At 55.8% G+C, this 20,177-nt stretch overlaps 1 protein-coding gene across 6 annotated transcripts in view; it reads right to left on the bottom strand.

Annotated features, from left to right (window-relative positions):
* Positions 1-270: 270 nt before the first annotated feature.
* Positions 271-20,177, bottom strand: part of CEP72 (centrosomal protein 72) — a 32,818-nt gene continuing 12,911 nt past the window's right edge. The window contains exons 5-13 of one of the 6 annotated variants that reach the window (XM_047730749.1): positions 16,522-16,700; positions 15,055-15,237; positions 14,501-14,802; positions 12,198-12,336; positions 10,867-11,060; positions 4,849-4,975; positions 2,534-2,645; positions 2,307-2,358; positions 1,008-1,141 (exon numbers count right to left, since the gene is read on the bottom strand). In XM_047730749.1, the coding sequence (XP_047586705.1) occupies positions 2,337-2,358; positions 2,534-2,645; positions 4,849-4,975; positions 10,867-11,060; positions 12,198-12,336; positions 14,501-14,802; positions 15,055-15,237; positions 16,522-16,700 (1,258 nt within the window). In that variant the 3' untranslated portion in view covers positions 1,008-1,141; positions 2,307-2,336. Of the gene's footprint in view, positions 1,142-2,236; positions 2,385-2,533; positions 2,646-4,848; positions 4,976-10,000; positions 10,239-10,866; positions 11,061-12,197; positions 12,337-14,500; positions 14,803-15,054; positions 15,238-16,521; positions 16,701-20,177 lie in introns of those variants that run through there. The other 5 variants (XM_047730747.1, XM_047730746.1, XM_047730745.1 and 2 more) reach the window with 5 other exon arrangements.

Raw genomic sequence — 20,177 nt, 5'->3', positions numbered from 1 at the left:
GACACGGCCAGGACCAGATAGGGTGGGTGCTGAGGAGGTCCCCTCCCAAGGGACATGCAGGACCCCCAAGCTCCAGCAGCAGAGCCTGATGCACGCATGGCCACCACCGAGCACGAACTTCTAGGCCTGCCCAGTCTTCTTCCTAAATCAGCTTAGCGCTATTTTAAAACATTACTCTGTTTTACCAAAGAAAGCAAGTATTTATTTACACAAGATATGAAGCTTCCAAACTAAGAAGCTACTATTTTGCCCTGTTCTGCTCGAATTTTCAGAAACGCACCGTAAGCAAGAGGGCAACACGGGGCGGGAGGGGCCGACAGAGATACTTCTGTGTGGACGTTCGTGTCGGCAAACAGTGCTGCTCCTGTTGCCCTGGCCTCCAAGCGTCCCTTCTATTAGTCTTGGAACGTACTTGCTCCTGCTTACTTGGTGCATAGCTTCTTTTAGGAAAGGATTCAATGAGAAAAACTCAGTTATAATTTATAAAGAGCCACTTTTTAAAACAATCTATGTGTTTATTAAACAAAGACTGAGTGTCACACAAAATCTCTTAGTGATCAGACGCCATTCTCTTCTACATCAGGGAGAAAAATACTGTTTTCTTTGTCTCCAAGTATTTTATGAAAAATTAATAATGTTGATCTCAAAATGTATCAGTGTTTCTTGTCTCAAAACATGTGAAGGGCTTAGGTTATCTTTTTGGGTAAAATCTCAGCTGTGCTTCAGGAAACGTGAGCAGCTGCTGGAGTCTGGGGAGTGACACTCCCAGTCGCCGGCCTTTGCAGAGGCCACACCACGCACGGCCGCGGGCGGACTCCCCACAGACCGACCCGTCCTGACTTCGGACGTGTCAGAAACCTGAGCGATGGGCCCCGAATACGTCTCAGTGCACGAGGTGATGACGAGCAGGAGAGCGGCCCTCGCCAGCAAGCACACCGGGTGCACAAGTGGCGCCGCTGTACCGGGCGGGGCAGGGCACGCGCAGCGCCGGGGCTAGCGGCCCACGCGGCTGTGTGGGAACAAGGCCAGCGTCTTCTTGAGCTCCTGGTAGCTCCAGTGCAGCTGCTCCACCTCGACCTCGTGCTGCGCCCGCACCCGGCTCAGCTCCTGAAGGAGGTGCTCATTGGTGCTGACCAGGGAGCTGGAGGAAAGCATAGGGGTGGGGACGACACCTGAGCCCCTCCCCAAGTCCGGCCTGCTGCTCCCCGGCCGGCAGCGTCCTTGCTCACCTGGCCGGACCCGTGGACACCTCCCTGCCTCCTCCTATGGGCTTGTGCCCTCTGGCGAGGGCGGCGCCGGGTCCGACCCGCACCCCCGCCCCCGGACCCCCGTGCCGCGCGGAGGAACAGAGCCCACGATGGGGGACCACCCCTCCACTGCGGCCACCCTGTCCGGGAGAAAACTGCCCGAGTCTGTAACGTCAGCAAACAACGTTCTAACTCCAGAGACAGACCCTGGTCTGGCGTATCTGTAGCTCCTGGTCCAATGTAAAGGGCCCCCCTACTCATTCAACGTGTCACAGTGTAACTCAGTCTTGGGCTTGTGGTGCTTTCGGCCACTTCTACCACGACAAGCACCTTAGGAAGGAAGCGGCACTGTACGTACCCCCTCGGCCGTCGGCAAACTGCCCTCGGCCCCAGTGAGCAGGGACAAGGGACCGTCTTCCCACAGACGCTCACCCCCACGGACAGAAGTCCTGTGGAGGCACCAGGAAACAGTCCCTGGCCCGCTGGCTCCGTCCACGGGGAGCCCACCACAGTGCAGCTGGGGGCCGTCTGGTTCTAGGAGCGATTCTGCCTCGACTACCCCCTCCCTGCACCCGTGACGGCCACCTTTCCCTTCTCTCTGCTGTGGCTCCACTCTTGGAAGCCCCTTCCCCTCTGTAACCTGGGCTGACTCCTTGAGAGGTCACGGCCTGGCTCCACCAATGGCCACCCTGCACTCAAGCCCGGGGGAGGCGTGGTGGCCTCAGCCAGAGGCGGGAGAGCAGGGGTGCGTCGGGCTCAGGCTCTGCGCCTGTGCTGAGCGCAGGAGACCTGTCCTCGCCTCACCCCACCCAGCGGCCCACCTGCCCCCGGAGCCAACCTCCTCCCTGCACCCAGCCTCTACCCGCTTCCCAGCCCACGACTGTCTGGATAAAAGCTGGGCTTCTGCCTTGACCATCCCCACACCACCAGCAACTTTCTTCTCCCCACGCAGCACACGACCCGGCTAAAGAGGGAGTCCCCATGTTCTAGGACCCACAGGAACCACTCTGGGCAGACCAGGACGCCCAGGTATCTCCCCAAGCCTCCTGTGCCCCTCACCTCTCCTGGCCACACTTCACGGTCACACCCTCAGGTCACACCTCCCAGAATACTGCGGCAACAAGGGGCTCGCTTTTCCTTAAGAAGGGGAAGCTCAGGAAGTTCCCAGGGAATGCAGAGACCCACGCGGCCCAGGACCCCTCCCGCGGTGACACCAGCCGGGCTCCTCAGAGCCCCACCGCGCCCAGGGCTGGCCCGGCCCCCCCCCGCACCCCCCGCGTGGGCACCTGTGGCTCTCCTGCAGCATCTGCGTGAGCTCCTGGACCTTGTCGTAGTGCTCCAGATGCTGCTTCAGCTCCACGATCTCACCGGCCAGCCTCTTCACGCTCGTCTGGAGTCCTGGAAGGAAGACGCCGGAACATCACTGAGCGAGCTTCAGCCGCAGGTTCTGAAACCTACAACGGCTCAAGAGTTGAAGCCGGATCAAGGGTGGCGAGGAAAAGTGCCGTTTGGAAAAGGTCCGTTCCTGTGAGCCGCTCGAGGACAACCGTGGGCCTCTGCCCCTCCGGATCCGAGGAACCAAGCGTCCTATGGAGGGCACAGAGTAGGGACAGACGTGGGTCTGGTGCCAGCTGGAGACCCCCACTCCGGGACCCGCTCCCAGCAGGAAAGGGCCTCCAGCCCCTCTCTTCCACCAGGCAGCGGGCTTTGCCCGAGGGGAGGGCCTGCAGCTCTGGGGACAAGCAACAAGTGGCCCGCAGTGGCCACGTCTCTGATGTGTACTCTGGTCCCACGACCATCAGTGACACAGTGTGTCTGGATTCCATCCACATGACTCCTGTCTCTGAGTTTCCAGCTCGACAGGGAAAGAAATCTATTCTTTATTGGCTCTGAAACCCAAAACCAGGATCCAAATAAATCCGCAGGAAACTACACGAGAGTCCAGGAGAGCCAGAGCGGGAGGTGTGGGCGGAGGGACAGCAGGGACACTGGGAGGCTCCAAGGGCAGAGGCCGAGGGCCCTAAAAGTGCTAGGATGAGGCCACCGTCCTCGGCCTCTCTACCGCCGGCGCCCCTAGCACAGGGCCGTGGGATTCTGGGAAGACGGCAGCGATGGCGTGGTTTTGACATCCCGCAGTGGCCCCTGCCCCCAGTCCAACACCAACACTAGATGACAGAACCAGAGCCACGTAGGCCACGTTCCCGCCCCCGGGGTGAGGCAGCCTCAAGACCTAGGCACGAGAGTGCTGTCAGCCTGGCATGGCGGCCGCATCTGTGGGAGGGAAGGGGCGGTCAGCAACAGGGCAGCCACGAAGTGTCCCTCATTTTTAGAAGAAGCCCCTGCTGGGCAACCAGGGACCCGTGGCCGACATGAGAGGGGCTCGGCCTCCAAGAAGTCACACCAGGGGCTCCCTGCCACCCAGACCGCTTGAGGCTGACCCATCCAGTGCCCCCAAGAGAGGCTTGCACTGCAGAGGAAAGGCTGGTGAGGGGCCCCGCTCAGGCAGGTCGGGTTGCCAGAGAGAAGCGGGCGGCTGGACAGGGCCTGCGCGTGGGTCGCAGCCCCGCCTGGGCCGCTCCTGGAAGCGCAGAGGGCAAGTCGCAGGAGCAGGGCCAACCGCAGAGGGCAGACCCTGCACAGAGCGACTGTCCTCGCAGCGCAGAAGCCACACCCGGAGGCCGACACCAGGGACGGCCGCTTCAGAACCAGCTGAAGAGCGAGTCTGTGCCGCGAGTGCCGGAGAGGAGCGGAGCTGCCCGCGCAAGGCCCGGGCTTGCCGCTGAGCGGAGCTTCCCGGAAACGAAGGCCGAGCGAGGGGGAGCCCGGGAGCCAGAGAGCAGGACCATGTGTCTCCAGACACGCGAGAAGGGAGAAGTGTCTGCTTGGAAGTTAGAGCAAAGGCGACAAAGAACTCGGTGCCCAACTCAACCCTGGAGAGCGAGCGTGACAGGAGCGCGGAGTCGGTCGTGTCGCCAAGACGACCAGCTGGGGCGATGGTCCTGACAGCAGCTGTGCCCGTGTGACCGAGCCCAGCGGGACACCTGGCGAGACCTGCCCTGAGGCCCTTCGTGAGCAGTTTTCGGACCCCTGGGAGGGAAGAACCAGACACCACTCAGCGGCCGGTCCTTAGGGAAGAGAAAGCCTCCGAAGGACCGTGCGGTTCACAGCCAGACGGGCACGAGCAGCTCCTCGCTCGAAACCCCCGAGTCGGAACCTCCGCGCGCTCCTTGGGAGAAACGTCGGAACAGAAGTGAAGACAGTGGAGGGGAAGTGGCGTGGGCCTGGCGGGAGCAGTGGCCGCAGAGAACCACTGCCCCACTCCGGAGGGCCAGGCGGCAGAGGTGTGGCCATCGGTACCCTGAGCGGCAGGCGGGGGCCCCCACGTCCGCCACACCACCGCCCCCCGGCCCACCCCGGAGGCTCGGCGGAGCCCCTGCTCGGGGCCTGCGGGAGCGGCTCTCAGGAGCCAGAGGGTCTTGCCGCACTTCCAGCACCTGCTGGACCCGAGTTCTGAGTCCTGCAGCTGCGAATGGGGTCTATCAGCAAGGGTCTGCACACTCCGCTTCCGCCAAATAACTTAGCGAGGAAACTACAGACTCACCGGTGATCTGCACGTTTAACGCAGTTGCCGTGTCTGTGTTTTTTGCTTCTTTTCTCATGCTGAACAAAAGAGCCTTTAAGCTGCTATTCTCCTCCAAAGATCTGTCTAAACGTTGTCTCAGGTCACCCTAAGGACACAGAACAGCACAAGGAAACTGAGGAGTCGGACCCAGTGAAAGGCAAACACAAAATCACGGGAAACCTTTTGGACCCCAGACATCAGTTCGCCTTTACGCGTCATAACCGATAAATCGCGACGCGAACAACAGAACTCACAGTGGCCCCCGGCTGAGTAGCTCAGTGTCGCTCAGGGGGGACACAGGTCCCACGGGGGCACGCTGTGTGCCCAGCATCTCTGGTGAGGGAGACGAGCTGCTGGAGCCCTGGATCCTCTAGGAAGGTCCTGTGGCCACCACAACCCAGGTCCCCGTCCCTGCTCAAGGAGCAGGAGCAGGAGCCAGGCGGTACACCAGCCCTGCGCAGTCCTGTCCAGGGCTTTGTGCTCCCCAAGGCAGGCACCGCCCGCAGGAGCCCCGTTCTGCTCTTGTCCTCAGCACGCAAGCACGTGCGATCCTACCTGCCATCCTCAGCACAGGCGGGAGCTGCCGGCTGTGGCCGCCTTTCCCACCCTCGGAGATGGTGGCCATGCCCAGCACGCCGTGGAGACCAAAGGGGAGGGCAGGTCACGGAGACCACTGTGAGAGCTGGTGGGACACAGGCCATCCAAGCTGCCTGCTGCCCAGAGCAGAAACCAGCAGGCGTATCCCACTAGGGGAGCGAGCATCTCAGTCTCAGGGTGACAGGGGCCCTTGTTTTCAGGAAACCAACGCTCTCTCTCTCTGCTGAGAGCCCACCCCGTGCACCGGCCCCTCTGTGTGCACACACACTCTTGGGTGTACAGGACTCCTGCCTGGCCAGCTGAGTCTCATGGCCGGTCTCCCCAGAATGTGCTGAGTTCCTAGAGGGCAGGGGCTGGGGCCTGGGCCGGATGAAGGTCTCCGTGGAGGCTGGGCAGGAGCACGGACCGGTCACACTCCAGCATGCACCGCACCACTGCCAGGAGCCGCGCTGGGAAGGCTCAGGAGCAAGGCCTCTGCTAAGGCCAGTGCCCTGGACATCAGGACCTGAGGAGAAGCGACTGCAGAACCCACGTCTTCACAGCAGGAAGGAAAGCAAGATCGGCAACGGGCCCTTCAGAACCGCGAGGAGCAGCTCCCGACGGCGTTCCTGGGGCGGCTCTCAGACGGGCACGGAATAGGGCTCTGGGGCAGCCTGGGGGTTCAGGGTCGGTTAGCCCGCCGTCGGAGGCAAGGAGCTGCGTCCTCCATGTCACACGGCACCACTCGGAGCAGACACCTGGGGCCTGTCTGCCCGGATTCCACCAGTCCCAAACTCAGGGAAACGGGGGGTAACCCACACATCTGTGCCAAACCCCAAAGCCGTGGTCCTTTGTTCTCATGGTTAACAGGCCATGCTGTGTCCCATGGGTCAACACTGCCCACGAAAATGACGTTCTGCACAGCGATTACGGGGCGCTCACGGGGCTCTGGTCCTTTCTACGTGCACTCACCACTCGGGTGTGTGCGAGCACGCCGCGTGTCTACAGACCAGGCGAGGCCGCCCAGATCACTTCACTGTTTTTATTTTTCATCTTTTTCTGTAAAAGCAAAGCTTTGTGGGGGATCTCGGAGATGGCAGTTGTCATAAAATACAGACAACCTCAGATGTGCCGGAGGCACGGACCGTAGCAACCCTGCACTGTTCTCACTCCCTCCTTCTGCGGACAGGGCCGTCGCAGAGGCTGGGGCGGGTGGCTCCCGAGATGGCCCGAGGGTGCTCCGGCCGTCACCTGGTGTCCTCCCCTCACGTGGGTGGGCCCACCAGAACCTATCCCTCACAGCACGCACCAGCGATGACCCGTCCCTCTCGGGAGCGGGTGCTCTCGGGCTTTGACCGGCAGCTGGTGGCCTGAAGAGAGGCCCCGTGCGCAGAGCCACGGCTGCCTGCATGTGAGCCTCGGGGGTCGCCTGCCTCCATCAAGCCTCCAAAGGGGACCGCCACCCCCTTGGCCCGGGACGGCCAGAGCCTGAGCCGCACGCACAGCCTGGCTGCGCTGGGACGCCCGACCACGAGAGCGGCAGGTAGTACGTGCGGCTGCCCAGGGGCCGCACTCCGGGGTCACGGGCCGGGCAGCGACCCCACACGCCCCGAGGCTCAGTGGACGCTCAGACCCAGCTGGTGGCGACGTCCCAGCCCACAGGACACAACCGGCCAGGACCAACCTTTTAAAGGAGGAGCCCACCAAACAGATGGCACACACGAGACCTCAGCCAGGACGGTCGGCCAGGCAAACGGGGCTTCCTCTGGCACGAGGCCAGACCGACCGCAAAACTAAAGTGGCCAGAGACGCGCGGGCACCGGCCACGTCCACACGGTCCGGCAGGTGAGCGTCCCTTCGCGTGCAGAGCGAGCAGTTCTCCCGTGAGGACAGCACCGCGAAGCTACTGTCACAGCAAACTCGCAGACCTGCTCCGGCTCGAGCAGCTACGGTCCTGGACCTAGTCAGTCCCCCGCGGCCACGGCGCAGCCCGTCCCCAACACCTCCCCGCCCTGGGCAGCCGCGTCCTCCCAGCCCGCAGGCCGCCGTTTCAGGTGGGGGACACCGTCCTCTGCTGGGCACAAGCTCATTTGACGGAGCCTCACCTGTTAAGGCATCGTTGCTTTTGCTGCCTATACTTCTGGTGTCAAATCCAAAAATCATCACCAAGACCCTATCAAGGAGCCTTTGCGGGTTTTTTTTTTCCTAGAAATTCTATAGTTTCAAGTTTTACATTTAAATCTTTAATCCATTCTGAGTTGACGTCTGTGGATGGCGCTAAGGGCCCAGTCTCCCCAGCACCACTTATTGAAGAAACTGTCCTCTCCCTGCTGTGTATTCTTGGTGCCCAGATCACGCCCAGTCTATGGGGTGATTTCTGGGTCTCCACCCTGTCCCGCCACCCACCGCCTGTTCTTACGCCAGCACCGTCCTGCTTCAGTCAGCAGAGCTTCCCTCATAACAGAATTTGAAACAAGGGAGTGTGAGATCTCCAACTCTGTTTGTTTTTTTTTTTCGAGACAGCTTTGGCCACTGGAGACCTTTCACAAAAATAGAAAAAGGAGAATGCAAATTTTAAGAAAAGCAGTTATTTAAATTTTACATTTCTTTTTAATTTCTGCAAAAAATGCCACTGGAATCTTTACGGGGATTGCTCGGAATCTGTAGATTACCTACAGTTGTGTGGATTTTCAAACACTATGAATTTTTCAATCTATGAACATGGGATATTCTCCCATTTGTGTCCTTGACCTCTTTCATCCACGTCTTACAGTCCTCAGCGTTAGAATCTTTAACTTCCTTGGTTAAATATATTCCCAAGTACTTTATTCTTTTTGATGCTATCATCAATAGGGTTGTTTTCTTTTCAGATAAATTGTGGGCATTAAGAAACAACTGATCTCTATTATATTGTGTCCCGTAACGTCACTACATTTATTAGTTCTAAGGCATTTTTGTGGTTGTTGTTGTGAGTCTTTAAGATTTTTTTATACAGATTTTTTATATGAGCTTGCGTGGCTCAGCAGGTTAAGGCTCTGCCTTTGGCTCAGGTTGTGATCTCAGGGTCCTGGGATCGAGCCCCACGTCAGGCTCCCTGCTCCCCCCCCCCCCCCCGCCTACTTGTGATCTCTGTCAAATAAATAAAATCTTCAAAATTAAAAAGATATTTTTATACACGCAATCCTGTCCTCCGCTAACAGATGATCTTCCTTCTTCCTCTCCAATCTCCCGCGTGCTCTTGCTACCACTGCCAGGGCTGTGCTGAGCAGGCCCCACAGGAGTGCTTGTGTGTGTCCAGTGGTGGCTCTCAGCTCAGAAAGCAAGGTTTGGTTTTCCCCCACCGATCACAGGATAGCTGTGGCCTTGTCTTAAGTGGCCTTTAGGGTGTTGAGGAAACCTTATGTACCTATTTTCTTGAAACGTTTGATGATGGATGGAATGATGAGCTTTGTTGAATGCTTTTCCCCTTCTATTGAGATGATTGTATAGTTCTGCTCTTTCCTTCTGTTTATGTGGTGCGTTAAAGAGCATTTTTGAACCTTGCACTCCAGGAGGAAATCCCACTTGGTAATAGTATATACTTTTTTTGATGTGTTCTTGAATTTGATTTCCTAGTACTTTATTGTGGAACATATTAGATTATGTTCATCGGAGATATTAGCCTCTAGATTTCTTGCGGTGTTTTTCCTTTTTTGCTATCAGGGTGAAGCTGGCTTCGTAAATGGGTATGGAAGTGTTCCCTCTACTTCTGTTTTCTGGGAGCGTTTATGAAAGAGTATTAATTTTTCCTAAAATATGCAATAGCATTATGCCACGAAGCCATTTGGTTCTGGGCTCTTCTTTTTTGGGAGGTTTTATTATTGCTCAATTTCCTTTCTTGTTATTGGTCTGTTCAGACTTTCTTTCTTCTTTGGGGGGTGGGTGGTGGTACACAGACAGGAGCAGTGGAAAGAGGCAGAGGGACAGAGAGAATCCCAAATGGAGCCCAAGATGGGGCTTGACCTCATGACCCTGAGATCATGACCTGAGCCAGAATCAAGAGTCCGACACTTAACCAACTGAGCCACCCAGGTGCACCCTTTATTTTCTTGATGTGGTCTTGGCAGGATGTACGTCTCTAGGAATTTACCCATTTTTTCCTAGGTTGTCCAGTGTGCCCCCTTACAAGCACTTGTAACACTCCCTTATGACCCTTTCTATTTCTGAGGCATCCACTGGGATGTCTCCTCTTTTTTTTTTTTAAGATTTGTATTCATTTATCTGACTGACAGAGATCACAAGCAGGCAGAGAGGCAGGGAGAGAGAGAGGAGGAAGCAGGTTCCCTGCTGAGCAGAGAGCCCGATGCGGGGCTCGATCCCAGGACCCTGGGATCATGACCTGAGCCAAAGGCAGAGGCTTTAACCCACTGAGCCACCCGGGCGCCCCGATGTCTCCTCTTTCATTTGTGATTTTAAGTCTTTTTTTTCTTAGTCTAGCTAAGGGTTTGTGGATTTTGTGTATTTTTTTCAGAAACTCAACTTAGTTTTTTTCCCCCATTATTTTTCTAATTCTCTATTTGATTTATTTCTGCTCTGATGTTTACAATTTCCTTCCTACCTCCTGCTAACTTTGGGGTTTAGTTGGCTTTTCTTTTTCCAGTTCCTTGAGGTATAAATTAGGTTGTTCGAGATCTTTCCATTTTTTTAACATAGGCATTTAGACGTAATGGTCTTATCATGAGGTTAGGAAGGACAAGGACGCCGGCCCAGCTAGGCTCTTGGCTGAGCTGGCTCTGGCAGCCCTTGGGCACCACCTGGTGGAGGAAGTCCCTCCGGTCCAACAGCACATCACGGCCTGTGCTGGCTGGTGCAGGCAGGACAGCGGCGGGGACCCCAGGATCACCCAGCTAACTGGAACTTTCTCACCAGTGGTCTAGGCAGCCTGGGCCAGTGAGCACCGGGGCCACAAAATCTCTACCTCAAGCCCAGCTTCATCTATGCTCTCACCCCCACTCGGCCTCTCACACAGGAGAGGCAGGGCTCGGACAAGCAGGGCCGCTGTGATCTTCAAACCCCTGTCGTGTAGGGTTTGGGAGGTAGCAGGAGGCAGTGCCCGGGGGCAGGGGGTGGGGAGCCCTGCTGTTACGGCCTGATGGCAGCTAAGGGGAAGCGTCCCCCTGACCTTTTAAAAAGATTTTATTTATTTGACAGACAGAGATCATACGCAGGCAGAGAGAGAGGGGAAGCGGGCTCCCCACTGAGCAGAGAGCCCGATGCAGGGCTCGACCCCAGGACCCCAGGATCATGACCTGAGCGGAAGGCAGAGGCTCAACCTGCTGAACCCCCAGGCGCCCTGGAAGTGTTCCTCTTACCCATGGAGTCGAAACAGTGCCCCTACCCTACACACGCACGGACGGAAGTAGCACGAAGGCGCATCCTTACCACCTGCTTCCGCGCCTCGCTGAGGTCCGACGCCAGCTCGCCCATCTTCACGCGGTACCGTTGCGGCTCAGCAAGGCGCTGCTGCAGAGGCTTATTCTCCAGCGTAAGGAAGCTCATTTCCTCACTCGCACTTGTTGAACTCTCCTGAGTTGCTGTAAATGCTTGCACCGAGGACAAAATATGTCTTGCCTGGGCTAGGAGTAAAAACCAGACGTTGGACGGCGTTTATGCTGAAGGGACGAAGTATAAACGAGGTCCTTTCATGCGTCTTGAGCGACACAAACGACAAGCCTCGAAAACACTGACCAGCAAGGAGTCTGGCAAAGGCACACGCACCTCCGACAGCACCTCACTCAGGCCTCTGTGTCCACTCGCCCAATCACGGATGGGAGATGGAGAGACAGGAAAACAGTTTTGACAGCAAAGGTGTCCCTGAAGAGAAGGCCATGACCAGACTGTTTGGCTGGATGACCTAGCGGTCTGCCATGCTCTCCTCCACCGCACCGCCTGCTCCTGGCCTGGACCCCAAACCCAGTCTGGCAGCTGCACGACCGGGAGAAAGGGTGCGGTTTACGGGATGAGGAGCCGCGGGCTCCGGCTCTTTGGGGAGTCCTGACTGCAGGAGGAGAAGCTAAAGGGCCACGACAGCTCAGCTCCGGGCAGGGCCCACGGTCTGTGGACAGGAAAGACCTGTCGGCAAGCTCCTGCTCCCACTGGGACACTGAAGGCTGAACTCTGGGCTTCGGGAGAAAGAGACAGCTGCCACCCCGGGGTGCAGCATCTCACATTCCGGAAGAAGGGTGCGCAGTGCACTCCTGCACCCGGCACAGGCAGAAGCAAAGCCAAGTCCTCCCTGGGAAGGGACCACCCCCCGTGCCTCATTCCCAGTGAAAAGTCAGCAAACCAGGGCCCTACACAGGATCACATGTTCAGAGGGTGCGAAGGAAATAGCAGTAGCTTTTCGATCTTTCTAAACCTTCCCATAAAACAGAACAACAAGGGTCAATCCTCTGTGAACAGCATCTCCAACAAAACCAGGTGACCAGGCATCTCCGTTAAACCCCAGGGTGCCAGTAGGTGGGAAAGCCAACAGCCAGAGGCTTGCACAACACCCCTCATGTCCCACACCCCACGGAAGCCACCAGCTGCTTTTGTGGGAGGCTGTCCAGATGCTCCGTGCAGTGCAGTGGGGACAGTGACAGCCAGTGGGGAGGAGCGAACAAAGTGTGGGCCCCACACAGAACGCAGCAGGAGACCAGCACGTGCAAACGGGAATGCTGCCCGGAGGGGCCCCGAGTGAGGGTCTGAGTGGACCACCCCTCACGACTCACCCCGGAACACCTCATTGCCATGCAGGGACTTGCAGCCGCTCCAGTACCTGTCCACCAGGTCAAGGAGCGCCTCCAGAAGTGCCACCTCCAGCGCAGCCTTCTTCCCGGGTGGCACAGCAGAGTACAGTTTGGGAACCTCCTGCAATGGAGAGAGCCGTGACGCTGAGACCAGGAGCTACTGCCTGACGCGAAGCCCCGACACAGGCCTGCCCGGTACCCTCCGTGCCTCATGCTGACACCTGCATCCCACAGACAGGTGGAGCACAGGGCCATCCAGAGGCCACAGGCTGCAGAGGTAGCACGAGGATGTGCATCTCCGGTGACATCCCTGTTCCAGGAGGAACTAAAGGGTGCATGAGAAGGAGTCATACCGAGATGATGGTCATGAAATCCACATCATGGTTTAAGCTCTAAGGCTGTGACAGCTCTCACAATGGCCTGTTCTGGGCCCTCTCGAACCACTCCACAGGGACCCCTGGAGGCTGGAGACCCATCAGAGCCAGTCTTGGCCTCAACGGTCACGGGCACCCGGAAAGCCCTGAATGTAATGACGTCACACACTGGCCCAGATGGTGGTCAGGCCAGGACGATGTGGGCAGAAGGGCTGCCCGGAGAGACCATCACAACTCCATCCAGGGCCCATCCCACCAGGGCTATGTCAGCGTGCACATCATTTCTCTCTTTTCCTCCTTTTAGAAATTATTTAGATAAATTAGAAATTTAGATAAATTATTAAATTTGATAATATAGAAAAATTATCAAAGAAAGGGGGATGGCCTCTGCTCTCCTGCCCACTTCCTAAGAGTCTGGGGATTTAGCAAGGGAGGGCACAGAAGCTCACATGTGTCTCTGGACCGACCACCAGAGCTGGGACACAGGTTAGTCCCAGGTCCCCAGGGAGCAGCTCCAAGCAGAAGGCCGGGGAGAGCCCCACTGAGGGCTCTGCAGTGAGCTAACCTCCAGAGGGCTTTTCCACTTAAGGAACTCTGAAGGGCAGAGGCCCAGCAAGGAGGCAGGTAAAGCCACCCCAGCGGGGACAGCTCCTCAGCGCCTGCCACCACCGCCCACCCCACGCCCCCCAGAAGCAGCCAAGCAAGCAAGCACCGCTCTGCCCAAGGTCCCACGGCGGGTGGGGGGAGCATGAAGACACGAAAGCCTGGCACTCGCCCCAACAAGCTAAGGCTGAGTGTCCCAGGGAGCACCGGGCACTAACATCTCCATCGGAAGTCGTGTCTGGACACTTGTCCTCAGGCGCGGGTGACAGAGCCAGGGTCCTCAGTGTGCTCACTTAAGCTTCCGTCTGCACCCGAGGAGCTAAGGGCAGTGCCGGCTGTGAGGATGGTCTCCACGAGGCCGCAAAGGCCTTGTGGGCTCCTCCTGCAAATGCAAAGTCCCAGCCCCCACAGCACCTGTGTGAGTTCTCTGGGCGAAGCTCTGCGCTGGGTGGAGAGTGAGGCCAGACCTCTGGGGCACGGGAAGGGCCCAGGCATGTTCCTATCTCATAGAGAGCCTCATTTTTCTCTTTTCCTCAATCCAGACAGTGAGAGACTGACCGTACAGGCCATGACCAGACCCTCTAGGAGAGCAGCCTTCTGACCCTCGATCTACAGCAACCAGCCAGGGGGCCAAACCATGACCCCCGTAACAACTGGCCCAGTGGCCAGAACTCGATCAGTTAAGCGATAGCTGTCCTGACTTTTCTCCCTGTTCGCAACTCAGGACCGACCACAGGAAGCAAAACCGCCCCTAACCAACCCCGTGGGAGGCCAGCTCCTGTCTGCCAAAGCCGCGACGGGCCAGGCCGCCTTGCCACAGTCTGCTCTGCCTGTGCCTGCGGTCGGCCCCAATTCCCACCACTTCGTGCCTCCATCTCCAACAAACCCAGGGACAACGGCAACCGAGTCATTGCCCATGTGGCTCTGGGTCACTGAGAGGCTGGGAGGACTCTCTGTCCTTACAGAGGATGAGGCCTTTGGAAAACCACAGGATGCACGTGCAGGACACCGCCACACCAGGACCCCTGATGGCTCCCTGGCCAAGAGGACAGATTCCGCCTCCGAGACAAGCACAGATCAACCGCCCCTTGCCTGTGCCTACACTCTCGCCTCAAAGCGCGGAGAGCGGCGGGAGGGGGCGTGGAGCCCAGAGGCACACACCGACCGACCATGAGGTCGCCGTGCTGCGGGGAAACCCGTACACAAGCTTCTCCCGCTGGGGGCCAGCGAGGGCAGGGGTGGGAGAGGGAGCACGGAAGGCTCAGCAGCCCCGCCTCACCACCTAGTCCCGTTGGCTCTCGCACTCACCTCTCTGGTGCCACTCCTGCCGCAGGGCTCCTCGTCCTCAGGCTCCGACACCTCTGAGCGAGACAAGGTCCTTTCACTCCGGCCCTCTGAGCCACTCTGCCTGCTCAGAGTCTCCTCGGGGCTCGACGACATGGTCGGTCTCTCCAGGCGTCTCAGACCCTCCTGGTCCGCAGGAGCCTGGGATCTCCTGCCAGGCGTTCTTCGCTTTCTGTACTTTTCAGGAGCGGGCAATGGATTTAACACCTTTTGTGCTGACAAAGTTGACTTCTGAGAAAGGGTCGAGTCCTCAATGTCTGCGGAATCTGTAAGGGAGGGCAGAACGCAGCCCTCAGCAGACCGAGTTCTCTGGCTGCAGCGACCAGTGCCTGCAGGGAAAAAGGCGATCGTGCGTGCGTGTGCGCCAGGGTGCACGCGTGCGTACGTGCACACACGCACGGACACCCACCCGAAAGTACCTTAACACGCACAACAAAAAAGTGAGGAAAAATCTAGCATTTGGGAATTACAAAGGATTGTAGGAGAAGGAAAGGGACTGTAAGCGTGAGACTGCTCACCCGGGTGTGGGGTGAAGTGCACGTGCTGTCCACACTGCAGGGGCGGCTCCCCCCAGTACTGGTCCTGAAGACTCTTTTCTGGACCACAGCCTCGAGAGCTGCCCTTCCTCTTCTCATGGCCCGTCTTGATGGAGTCCCCACACTGAGGCTGTGCTGACCGAGGGCTCAACAGATGTCTGGATTCTATTTTATTAAAAAACATTTGAAAAGTTTTATTTCATCAGAAATTCCATCTTTACCTTCTGACAGCGTGTGACAGCTATCTGGGACACAACTAAACAAGGAAAAGGGGACAGTGCAGGTGGACTCGCCCCGCCTGGCCTTAGCACGGATGGCGCGGCTGCGGGGGCGGGGGACGGCACCACGCCAGCACGCAGACGCGACAAGCGACCCAACGCCGGCCGAGCGCAGAGAGAGGCTCGTCAGCTCAATCAACAGATGCGCCACAGTTACCGACTGAGAAGGCAGCCTCTTCACAGGCGTGGGGCAGACGGAGATTTCCTGTAAACCAAGCGCAACAGAAAGCACAAACCACGGAGAGAACAGAACTCACAAGCTGGACGGCGAGAGCCTCTCCTCTTCGAGAGCGGTCGGGCACACGCAAGGCAAGCCGGAGAAGGGGAGGCTGCGGCACTTACAGCTGAGAAAGGCCTTGCACGAAGAGAACCACAGAGAAAGAACTCTTCTGACCCAAGACTAAGAAGAGAAACCCGGGAGGGGAACAGACGGGAGCAGAAGCGTCCCACCAGCGGTCTTCAGGGAAGTGTGCGTGAGAACCACGAGGAAGCCCGACCACGCGCCCAGAGGAGCCACACCTGAAAAGACTGACCGCGACGAGCTGGCGAGGACACCCACCGGGCAGATGTCCTTGTGCCAGCGGGCGAGTCCTGGGCTTCTAGCCCAAGTGAATGCCTAAACCTGTTGTCTTCAGGAAGATTTCTCAGAAACTCGAAACAGAAGGAATGGAGCTGGCGCACATACACAAGTCCTGGTGGAAAACGGAGGCCCCGAGCAAAGCCTGTGGAGAAGCCCACACGCCACAAAGAAACCCGACGTCCGTGTCCGGTCTAAAGCTCTGAACCTGGCCGGCTGAGCACCACGCGTCTCTTAAGCCAAGTGAATACCCCCTCGCGGTGGGGACGGACACCAGTGTCACCAACCACAGGACACTTCCCCCATCTACTCTGAACTTCCGAGTCTCCCTGTAAGTAAAATCGTGGTCTACCTGAGGAAGGACAGTTTGAACAGCCATGCATGCAGAACTATATACTCAATTACGGTGACATCATCTGTCACAATTCTAGAATCCAAACCACTAGTATTTTCAAGTTCACAGAGACGTCACGGGGATTCGCCAGGTAAAGGTCCGTTTTCTGGAAAGCACAGCTGTGTATCAGGAGGCCAGAGACGACCAGCTCCCAGCACAAGCTGGGCCCACTGGGCCTTCGCGGTGGAGTAGCAGCCTACCTTGAGAACTACGGAGGTCGGCCTCTCGCTCCCTCTGGCTGGAACTTGTGCTCCCAGGAGGGTTGCTCAAGTCCCACTCGCACTCAGCAATGAGGTTCAGGACTGCCTCGTCATCTGCGTCCATGACCAAGCACTTCTTGGCCGAGGGGTCCGCGCGCAGGGCCCTAGAGTGGCACGGTCTGCAAGGAAAAGCAAACTCAGTGCTGCGGCTCAAGCCAGAGTCCCGTACCAGAGCACGCAGACCCTGTGAAGGAAGACAAGGGCCCCAGCACGGCCACGGGGTCTCCAGGAAGGACCTGGTGCGTGGCAGAAAATGGCTCCCAGTGCTCTATTAAAGAAGCCAGGGCTAGACATCCACAGGACAAGCGCTCATGAAAAGAAGGTCATGTGACGTCGCCACGCCGTCTGAACAGGGCACGGAACCCCAGGAGGGTCCGCTCAAGAACGAAAGGTCCAGAAAGCTCCTGTTCTGACATCCGCTAGTGTGTGCTCTTCCTAGCATATCCACAACGTGCCAGGTGTCAAGAAAGTTAAAGGGTATGATGTTCTGAAGTTCTATCTTCACATTAAGTGAAAATCTCTCCACACTGAGCATGAGGTGCTCTACCACATGACATCCCTACCAATGGCGGCCCTCAGCACGGAGACGGACATACACCAAGGGCAGTTCACTTCCAACACAGGCAGCTTACAAAATCTCTTAAACGATAATACTCAGTCACATACTATGAGTGCTGGTGTTATGATATCTGATGGGACTTTAAGAAATCGATACTATTTACTATTTTCTACCTCTGAGAGTTTTCCGGCCCACGGCAAAGGGAAGGGGACTTGGGTTCTCTTTCTAGGTCTGCCCACAGAAACCTGACATGCTCCTGTCTCACGGGTCTCCCAGTCACCTCTGGATCACGAGGCTGCGCCCGGTCATGATGAGGCTCTCTGAGTTCTGAACTCTGTGACAGTTCAGTCTTGAGACTGTTAAGGACAAGTGAACTACAAAATATTGCTGGAAGAAATTAAAGAAGACCTAAATAAATAGAAACATGTCCCATCTTCATGGACGGGAAGACTTTACACTTTAAAGTGTCAGTACTTCCCAAAGCAACCTATGGAATCAGCACAATACATGTCAAAATCCCGATGGCGTCTTTGGCAGAAGCAGAGAAACACACCCTAAAATGCATCTGGAGTCTCAAGGGACTCCAAGCGGCCGAACAATTGTGAACAGAAAGAGCAAGTGTCAGAACTCAGGTACGGCAGGAACGCCGGCGTTGGCAGACGAGGGTTTAAGACAATGATAAGTGATGATGTCAAGACGTCTAATGGAAAAAGCAAACCAACAGTACACAAGACGACAGGGGAAACTGAAGCAGAGAGATGAAATTCTAACAGAGACTGAAAAAGGAATGCCAGGGATCACACGCACCCTAAGAGAAATGAAGAAAGTGTCCGATGGGCTCGTCAGTGGCCTGGACACAGCCGAGGGACGAATCTCTGGGCCTCAGGACAGCTCAATACGATCGTCCAAAACCGAAAAACAGGGAGAGAAGAAGACCGGAAAAACCCACAAGAGAACACGCAAGAGTTGAAGGACAGTGGACAACCACAAGGTATAACACATGCTTAATGAGAACGTCAGAAAGAGAAAAAGAAACACGAAAAATATTTAAAGTCTAAAAATTTCCTTAGTGTCAGACACCAAATCACAGGCCCAGGAAGCTCAGAGAGCCCTGCCAGAACAAACACCTAAAATCTGCATCAAGGAAGATCATAACTAAACTGGAGAAAATAAAAGAAAATGAAAAAAAATGCTGAAATAAGGCAAAGGGAAAAAACACTTTATGTGTAGAGGAACAAACACAAGAATTACATCAGACTCCCCCTCAGAAATCACACAAGCAACGCAAGAGCCAAGTATTAAAACTGCTGAGAGAAAAACCACCACCCTAGAACTTGGTATCCTGCAAGACCATCCTTCAAAAGTCGAGAGGGCGCCTGGGGGGCTCAGTCGCTGAAGCGTCTGCCTTCGCCTCTGGTCATGATCCCAGGGTTCTGCGATCCCGCCCCACCTCAGGCTCCCTGCTCAGCAAGAAGCGTGCTTCTCCCTCCGCTCCCCCCCTGCGCTCGCTCTCCTATTCTGCCAAATAAGTAAGTAGAACCTTAAAAAAAAAGCGAAGGAGAAAAGAAGACTTTCTCAGACAAACAGATAGTAGAATGTGTCGCCAGTAAGTAACGTTAAAAGAAGTTCTTTAGAGAGAAGAATGATACAGGCTAGAAACAGATCTACACAGAAAGGAAGAGCACGGAGAAGGAATAAAATAAAAATTTTTATTTTATTTTATTCTTAACTGATCTAATAGATGACAGCAACAATATATTTGATTACGGGTACCCACACATTACCCATACGATTATAGCTTATGCATCGATGAAACGAATGACGACGCCTGTAATACGAGGGACAGGAGGGTGGAATTAGGAATGTTTTGTGAGTATGAGGTATTGCCACTACCAGGGAAGCAGTGCAATGGTATTTGAAAGTGGACTTGGATTAGTTGTAAAAGTCTACTTCCTACTCTAGGGTAAGCACTAAAAAAAGTAAAAATCTGGGGCGCCTGGGTGGCTCAGTGGGTTAAGCCGCTGCCTTCAGCTCAGGTCATGATCTCAGGGTCCTGGGATCGAGTCCCACATCGGGCTCTCTGCTCGGCGGAGATCCTGCTTCCCTCTCTCTCTCTCTCTCTGCCTGCCTCTCCATCTACTTGTGATCTCTCTCTGTCAAATAAATAAATAAAAAAAATAAAAAAAGTAAAAATCTAAGTGTCACTGATATGCTAACCAAGGAGAGAAAATGGGATGGTATAACACACTCATTCAGAACCACAAAAGGACGAAATAGAGCAGAAGACAAGAATAGGAACAAAGAAAACAGAAACGAACGTGGTAGATATAAATCCAACCTATCAATAACCCTATCAATGGTCTAAACGTTCCAACGCAAAGAGATTCAACATGGATCAAAGTCAAGATCCACCTACAAGTCCCCCACGAGAAACCCATTTTAAATATAAAGAACTATATGATAAAAAGTCAAGGGTTGGGGACGCCTGGGGGGCTCACTCGGTTAAGCAGCTGCCCTCGGCTCAGGCCATGATCTTGGGGTCCTGACATGGAGCCCCACATCGGGTTCCCGGCTTAGTGGGAAGTCTGCTTCTCCCTCTCCCTCCGCTGGTTCTCTGCTCGTGCTCTCTCATTCGTGTTCTCTCGCTCTCTCTCCCTCAAATAAATAAAATCTTTAAAAAAAGAGGAAAGTATTAAAAACAAATATATCGCGCTGACACTATTCAAAAGAAAGCAAGAGTATCTACAGTAATTTCAGACGGAGCAGATTTTAGACAAGGAATGTTTTCAGGAATAAAAGAGGCGTTACATGAAGATGGGGCTCAGTTCTCCAAGAAGACTGTAACATCTGGGACCTGTACGGACCCGGCTGGCAGAACGTCAGTAAGGACACAGCTGAACTCAACAGCACATCGGTCTGCCGGAGGTCCTGACGTCTGCAGGCCACTGCACCCAACACCGCACGTTACTCGTTCTCCTCGGGCTTACGAGTCACACCAGGAGCCATCAGACATATACCCGCAAACTGAAAAGAGGAG

Source organism: Lutra lutra, chromosome 5, assembly GCF_902655055.1.
Source record: "Lutra lutra chromosome 5, mLutLut1.2, whole genome shotgun sequence".
In the NCBI taxonomy this organism is placed as follows: Eukaryota; Metazoa; Chordata; class Mammalia; order Carnivora; family Mustelidae; genus Lutra; species Lutra lutra.
This window is presented reverse-complemented; position numbering and strand designations above follow the sequence as displayed.